This window comes from Ananas comosus, linkage group 18 (genome assembly GCF_001540865.1).
Source record: "Ananas comosus cultivar F153 linkage group 18, ASM154086v1, whole genome shotgun sequence".
NCBI classification, from domain to species: Eukaryota; Viridiplantae; Streptophyta; class Magnoliopsida; order Poales; family Bromeliaceae; genus Ananas; species Ananas comosus.
Window position 1 is genome coordinate 842,155 of NC_033638.1, and position 7,905 is coordinate 850,059.

Here is a 7,905-nt window from a genome sequence, read left to right on the forward strand (position 1 = left end):
AATTCCTTCAAATATCCCCATTTCCCTTTCCCCTAAAGTTTACTAATAAGGTTGAAGTTTTGAAAACGTATTTTAATAATTTCAGAATAAATTTGAAAATTTTGAATAGTCGTAAAGGGTAAATAAGCAAAAAGCCCTTTTAACATAATACCCAACAGATGACTGATGGAAGGGGGTTAAAAGGGGGTTCAGATAATTTCAGCCTAAAACTCAAGCAGGCAAGATGCAAATTTCCAACCATTCAGGGGGTTTTCTGCATTTCGGCAAAACACCACTCCAATTCCTTCTAATATATTCAGCACCCATGTTCAAATGACAACACTAGTTGAGCACATCTTTGCGATTTCAAAGAAAAGGAGTGGAAGAGTAAGTTACTTGACAACGGCGTTTCCGATCGAAATGCATCATTTGAGGGTAATTTCGAATATGACTCCCTCGAGGTTCGCTACGGTTGTTCTCGCCCCGTCGACTTCGTCGATCCGCATTCCGCGCTGAACTGCCTCATCGACTATAACTGTATCCATACTGCTCAACGAAGAAAAAGAGCATCAGTAGGAAATCGCTCCACCCTTGATCATACTACGATTCACAATGGGCATAATTTAAAACAAAGTTTATGGGTTAATTGCGTTGGTAGCCCCCAACATTCAATCAAAGTTTCACTTTGCCTCCTATTCTTTTAAAATATGGCCCATTTCGTCATCCGACGTGGGTTTTACTGATGAAAAAAAATGGTTTGAACAGCAGGTTTACATTAGAGCTTACAATTTAATAAAAGGATGGTTCATAAAGCTCATTTTAACAGCAAATATCATTTTCAGGTGGAAAGAAACTTTCCGATGCCGAGTTCCTAGTCAAAGGATATTAGGTTTAGCGTCTATACGTCATCTTTCTATCGAAAAACTTGACATGATGGAATGAGCCAATTTGGCACGCTATTAAAAGTTTGGGATTATATCTAATAAACTCTCTAAATCTTCAAAAATATCTAATATACCTCTGGTTGACCAAAATGCCCTCATTGATTTTCAAAATCCCTTCAAATATCTCCAAACCCCTAGGATTTACTAATGGGATTTGTGGTTTAGAAGGGTATTTTGGTAATTTCAGGGCAAATTTGAAAATTTTGAATAGTAGTCGGGGATAAGTAAGCTAAAGGCCCCCTAAGCATCAAGCATTTTCAAAGAATAGGGGCCAAAGTTTCACTAAGGCAAAGGGCGGGAGCTGCTAGTGCAGTTACCACAAGTTATAATACAATGATACTTCAAGCATGCTCAAACTATAATGGTTTTGCATGAGAACAAACAGGGGAATCAAAATATATGACAAGGCAATAATGAAGGAATACGAATTTGTATGCAAGAGAGCTATAGTTTTATTACAGGAAAAGCAGCAAACTTATCAAAGAGAAATCAATATGAGAAAACACAAACAGTCGAGCTGGGAACTCCACAAAGTAAAGGATTTGAAAAACTAACTGTAGGACACTTTTAAAATGCATTTTACTTCCCCGAAAAGATTAGGAGCAAAATATACGTGGGAAAAGAAACAAAGGATATATGTGGCCTTATGTAGTGGTGAAATGTATTCCACTTGGTTAAAAGATTATTACCAATGACCGTCAAAACGAGATCATCTCCATTGCTCGACAAAGCAAGGTGGAGAAGAAAACTAACAAATACTAAGAAAGTTGTGCAACATCATTGGAAAGTTTCAAGCCATTTCACATTCCTCTGAAAAACCCAGGAACAGAAAATACTGAGATCAGGAGGGAGGTATGGGAATTATTTGATAATTAAAGGTATTCTATTTGTCCAAAGGTTTGTATTGTCGGCACAAGATCAACTCTACCAATCGTTTTTAATAGTAGTGCATTATTTTTGTCCTTTCGATGTATTCTTGCATGGATTGACTTGTACACAAAGGACTAAATGCCGTGGCACAAGATTGTCCCAAGTACTTACTGTCACAGTACAGCAGAGTGCATGCCGTGCCATGCAGATGTGTGCTTGTCACAAAAATATCTATGTGCCAACACACCGTGACACGGAATATTTATTTTCCTTGGCACTAATTTTTTCTAATTGCTTATTATATATCTTTATCAAATCTTTTACACTTTATTAAGATAATTACTTGCTAGTTTCAAAGAAAAGAGGATGTTGAGTCATGCCATCGGTACAGAGCTCGTATCGCGCCAATATCTTGTTGGTAAGGTACGGCAAAGAGGGCAAAGCCTATGCTGATGGACACTTAAAAGCTTTCTTGTACAAGATGATTTTCTCAGGTAGTAGATTCTTACTATTGAGAATCCATACTCTAGAAATTCTACATGTCAATTTCTGATGTTTATGCGAGATAACACACTATACACTGTAGTTTATGTGCTGTAAATCAGAAACAGAAATAGAAAACATTTAAATATGTGGACCTTGTAGAGCCTTCCTAGAAAAGGACCATATATTCAGTTGATTCATATTTGAGCTCTTAACAAAAAGGGGGGAAAAAAGATATGCTTTGAACCAAAGAGATTGGGTGGATAAAACACATACTTCTTAGCTCGAGATATGTAGGCCAAAATGAATCTGCATTTGCTCCCCTGGGTGCGCAGAAGCTTCTCTACCGTGTCAAAGAGAGGAGGAACGCTCGACTGTTGAAAGCTTGCTAATCATTAAGGACGAAGATGAATGGTCGTAACAAGCAGTAAAGTAAAAAAGAGATGAAAAGGATATAAATATCAGCTCCAAGAATGAGGTCAAATCCCCTCGGATGTCTCTCCAAGATTTGGCTAATCTGATCAACATTTCCCCACTCTAGCTTCTCAGCTTTGAGCCCTGAAAACAAATTGACGGCAAAATTTGTGTTCGATTTAGCTCCTGCGCGCAGATGGTGCTTTCTAATTTCTGATGCACATTTCTTAGTTGTCATCATCGCCGGTTCGAACTATAGAAAGAAATCAAACTGTAGAGAAATTTATAAGATTGAATCCTCCAACCTGTCGATCCTGGATTACCCAGCGATGACTGAAGTTCTATGTTCTTCTTAATGATCTGCAAATGGCAAACTAAGAGATTAAAATTCAATAGATTGCTAAGGATTTCAAAAACTAAAAAATTTTATATATATATATACACACACACTCAAGCAGAGGAACTAAAACCAAATATTGCTGGGGGGATAATTTTATTTCACGAATATGTAAAACATACAGTTACGCCCAATTGTACTTACATGCTAGCTTTGAAAATTACAGAAAATGCACAAAAAGAGCATCTGTAACGTAGATCCTCCATAACAATACGAATTAAGAGTTACACATGCATGAACAAAACGAATATTTGTCCTGTCCTAATAAATAATATCTATGAAAGCTCTGGACACAAGGAAAAAAAATGTGAGCATGTAAATGGTACTTTATGGGTTGGTGATTAGACCTTGCCTCAAGAACTTCTTCATTATGATCGGTCAAGACAACCTCCCGGCACAACCGACTGCACAGTATGCCGGTAATGCCTAAAAAGAGAACATAACTCTGTTGGTTTTACGAGTAATTCCAAATAATTTAAATAGAATTGAATACCAATCACACTTTACCAACTCCAGATCCTAATTCGATCACCGAACGGCCTTCGAGAATTTCAGCATGCAGCGAGAGGAAATTGTTTAGAAGAACTGCACCTGGCCATACTAACTGCCCAGTAAGATCATAGTCCGCTGCCATGCAAACAAATAATATACAACAATAAGTGATTACTACAATGCAAAAATAGTACCATCTTAAACAAGGAGTACCGTGACACGGGGTCGTACCGGAAACTTGCCGGCACGGTACGGCACTGTGCGTGCCGGTCACAAAAAATTCATGTGTGCCGACACATAATTGCATGAAATATTTATTTTCTTTAGCAACAAAATATTTTAACTATTTATTATGTATTTTTATCAAATCTTTTGAACTTTATTAAAAAAAATTATTTACTAATTTAAAGAATAAAGGGTTTTGAACTGTGCCATTGACACGGGGGCTGTATCGTGCCAATATCTTGTTGGCACGATACGGCACGGTAGATAAGGTCCGTGCCGATGGGCACTTAAATCCTTGATTTTAAACAATAAGCATGTTAAGACTTGAGCATATTCAAGAAGATGGAAACATTTATCGGCTTCATTAGAATTTCTCCTACAAATTGGAAACTTCCATACAGTGTTTTCATGTAAGCACATTTAGAACTGCAGCAACAAACAAATACTAGTATTGTGCGTATAAAACCTTTGTTTTACCTCAAATACTATTTCTTATTATTCAAAATATCAACATCCTTCGAAGCTACGAAAAGCAAGAATTAAAATTTGAGGACCAAACCTGCAATTTATCCTCATCATACTGTGTCTCGCGGTTGAAGTTATAAAGAACACCAAATTTCTTTCTTAATTGTAACTCGGCTGAATAAATTTAGCTCGGAGCAACGTAACCCTCGAACTTTTCAGTTTCCTAGTCGAATTTGATCCACAAAATTCGATTTGATGCAATGAATCCACCCATTACCAAATGAAATGGCAAGTATTGATGCAAAATCAAAATTAGGACTAAATTTACCCATCCCTTTTGTCATCAAAATCATAATTTCAATAACCTATAACTTCCTGAAATAGTTTAATTTACCATAAAATATTAATTGGCAATGAAACATAACAATTGCAAGGCATATCTACAATCCTCTCATATGATTTTTTTTTCCCTTTTTTCTGTTAAATTAGAACTCAACTATTAACCAACTACAATAAATTACGCTAAATTAACAAAACAAAACATACAAAGGCCCAAAAAAAGAAAAATGCTCAAAACAATTGCAAGGCATAACACTAAATAGTTTAATTTACCAGAAAATATTAATTAGCAATGAAACATAACAATTACAAGGCATATCTACAACCCTCTCATATGATTTTTTTTTTCCCTTTTTTTTTTGTTAAATTAAAACTCAACTATTAACCAACTACAATAAATAACACTAAATTAACAAAACAAAACATACAAAGGCCCAAAAAAAAGAAATAAGCTCAAATCACAACTACGCAGAGAATCTAAACTAAAACCGATAAAAAATTATACCAAAAAAAATAGAGAAAAAAGAGAAATTCAACAGTAAATGGGGCTTACTAGAAGCGGATCGAAGGCAAAAGAGCTGAAGCACGTGAGATCCGAAGGTGAAGGTGGTGAGCTCGTAGCTTAATAAAAAAAGGGATAAAATCGTTATAAAAAGAGGGGGAAAGAACGAAATTTTTAGGGTTTTGGGGGTATTTTACCTTCGATCGACGAAGAAGGAGCTGTCGATGCAGATCGTGTCGTCTTCGTCGATTTCGCCCTCGATTTGCATTTTTTAGTGTTTGTTTTTTTAAAAAAATTTATGATCTCACCCTTTTACGGGTTCATTAGTAGGTATTGTTTGGTTCAGCAGTAGGAATAGATGTAATTTTTTAAAGAATAAATTGAAACAAGATTAAGATTAATGATTAAAATCCAATAACATTGGTAATTTTTTTTTTTTGCATTTGGCTCTCAAAAAACAAAAAAATTATTTTTACAAATAATCCCATCAAATTTGTAATTATAATTTTGATCCTACCCCTGTCATGGGGCTTTTTTATAAAATGGCCCTCTACAAAATTGTAATTGGCAAAATACCATGTGAAAATTTTATTTGTAAAATTAACCCTCTTTTCGCCACGTAGACGTCACGTCAGGGTTTTCTTACAAAGACGGTGAATCGTTTGCCGTTTTCTCTTATTTCTTTTAAAGGTGGTGAATCGTTTTCCGCTTTTACCTATTTTTTTTAAAGGCGGTAAATCGTTCACCGCTTTCTCCCATTTCTTTTAAAAACGGTAAATCATTCACGTCTTTCACTTATTTACTATTTGTTTCTATGTCCCATATAATCTTAACAACTTTTAAATCCTAATAATTTATCCATATAATTTCATATAAAGGCAGTTAAGATTATATGAAATTATATAGATAAATTATTAGGATTTAAAGGTTGTTAAGATTATATGTAATTTGTTAGAATTTTTATGTGGTTGTTAGGATTATATATGGAATATAGAAAATAACAGTAAATAAGCTATGGGAGAAAGCGGTGAATGATTCACCGCCTTTAAAAGAAATGGGCAAACGTGGTGAACAATTCACCGTCTTTAAAAGAAATGGGAGAACGCGGTGAACGATTCACCGCCTTTAAAAGAAATTCTGACGTGGCGCCGACGTGGCGAAAAGATGGTTAGTTTTACAAATAAAATTTTGAGTGGGTTATTTCGCAAATTTTAAAATTTTAGAAGGTTGTTTTATAAAAAAATCCCTGTCATGCAGGCACAAGAATGGAGTTGCTGGAATAAGTTGAATACAGTAATTCATTCACTGTGATTAACTGAAACATGATAAATCATTCACCGTGCTCAAAATACAGTGAATGGTTCACCGTGTTCAACTTAAGAACCCTCCCCAGTCAGCTTACGTGATGCTGATATGGCGCCTGCGTGGCGGGAATAGGATCAAAATTATAATTATAAATTTGATGAGGCTATTTGTGAAAAAAAAAATTTGAGAGGGCCAAGCCAAATGCAAAAAAAAAAAAAACCCAAGATTAATTGTTGCTTTGAAATTAGGTGTTGCTAAATAAGATAAATAGTATTCGAATAATTAGATAATTAGTTAAAAAATTAATTAGATTAGTTGAAATATTAATGATGAATTAATACTAATATTGATATTGATAATCAATATCAATATCAATATCAATATCTATCTATATACATAAATTATTTTTGCCACGTGGCAGCACCATGGTCTCTCATTCTCAAAATTTCTACTCTTCAAATATTGCGACCGCTCGCCTTCCTCATAATGTCTGCATCTTTGGCTTTCCGTCTAATTAATTCCTTCCCTATAACGTTTATCTCTTCGGCTTCCCGTCTCAATAATTCCTTCCCCATAACGTATGCCTCTTCGGCTTCTCGTCTCATTGATTCCTTCTATGTAATGTCGTTGCTTCGACTTCCCGCCTCATTAGTTTCTATTTTCTAATAGGTGTTGCCCGAGGAGCCTGTGGGCAGGACATATAGCGTCCTCGATAACGACCTCGCCTAATACGTTCGTTCCAATCTCAAGCCCCGCAGGTGCGCCGCCCTCACCCTCGCCCTCGCCCTCGCCGTCAACGTCGGGTGAGTGGAACTCTAACCCTAGCCCCCAACCTTCCTCCCTTGATCTCGACCACTTAAATATTTTGTAATGTATAGTTATGCAAAGAGTGTGTATCCCTCTCCTCTATTAGCTTCGGAGGACGAGAAGTATCGGCTAATATATGGACTTGCCGAAAAGAGGTTGAAGGCACTGTGGTACTTCACAAAATCGTCGGTGTTAGTAGAAAATGCCCTAAACAAGAATACAAAGGGGTCCGATTTTTATGTAACAAATTTTTTTCTCTTATAATTTTTTTGATCTTTCGTTATTTTTCAATGAATTATAATTCTATTCTAAAAATTTTAAAATATTTTTATATTATTAAATATAATCAAATATAATTATATCAGCCGCATCGCGCGAGTTCCTACACTAGTAATCTATACAAATAAGTGAAAGGAAAGTCTGTACGGATCCCTCCCTGCGTTTGGGGGGCCTACCAGCGAGGAGCGGAGGCGTGCCGATTTTTCGCAAATTTTTTTTTCCCCACTGGCGTTGCCCTCCCGCCCCCTTCTCTCTCTCTCCGCGTTGCCCCCCGCCTCTTCGTCTCTCTCGACGTTTTGCCGTCCGATCTCCTCGTCGAGATCCGTGCTCCCTCCGACCTACCGTCGGGATTCGTGGCGTGATCCTCGCCCGGGGAGATCTGCCGAGGATCTCCCCCGATCTTT

The 7,905-nt window shown here is 36.5% G+C and overlaps 1 protein-coding gene across 1 annotated transcript; it reads right to left on the bottom strand.

Annotated features, from left to right (window-relative positions):
• On the bottom strand, nucleotides 229-5,475 carry LOC109723654 (protein N-lysine methyltransferase METTL21A). The gene is made up of 8 exons (XM_020252081.1): nucleotides 5,308-5,475; nucleotides 5,162-5,229; nucleotides 3,595-3,714; nucleotides 3,440-3,513; nucleotides 2,996-3,050; nucleotides 2,733-2,834; nucleotides 2,553-2,661; nucleotides 229-525 (listed from the first exon to the last, which is right to left on the bottom strand). Exons 1-8 carry the CDS (start codon nucleotides 5,376-5,378, stop codon nucleotides 405-407), a joined length of 720 nt encoding a protein of 239 aa, XP_020107670.1. The 5' UTR covers nucleotides 5,379-5,475; the 3' UTR covers nucleotides 229-404.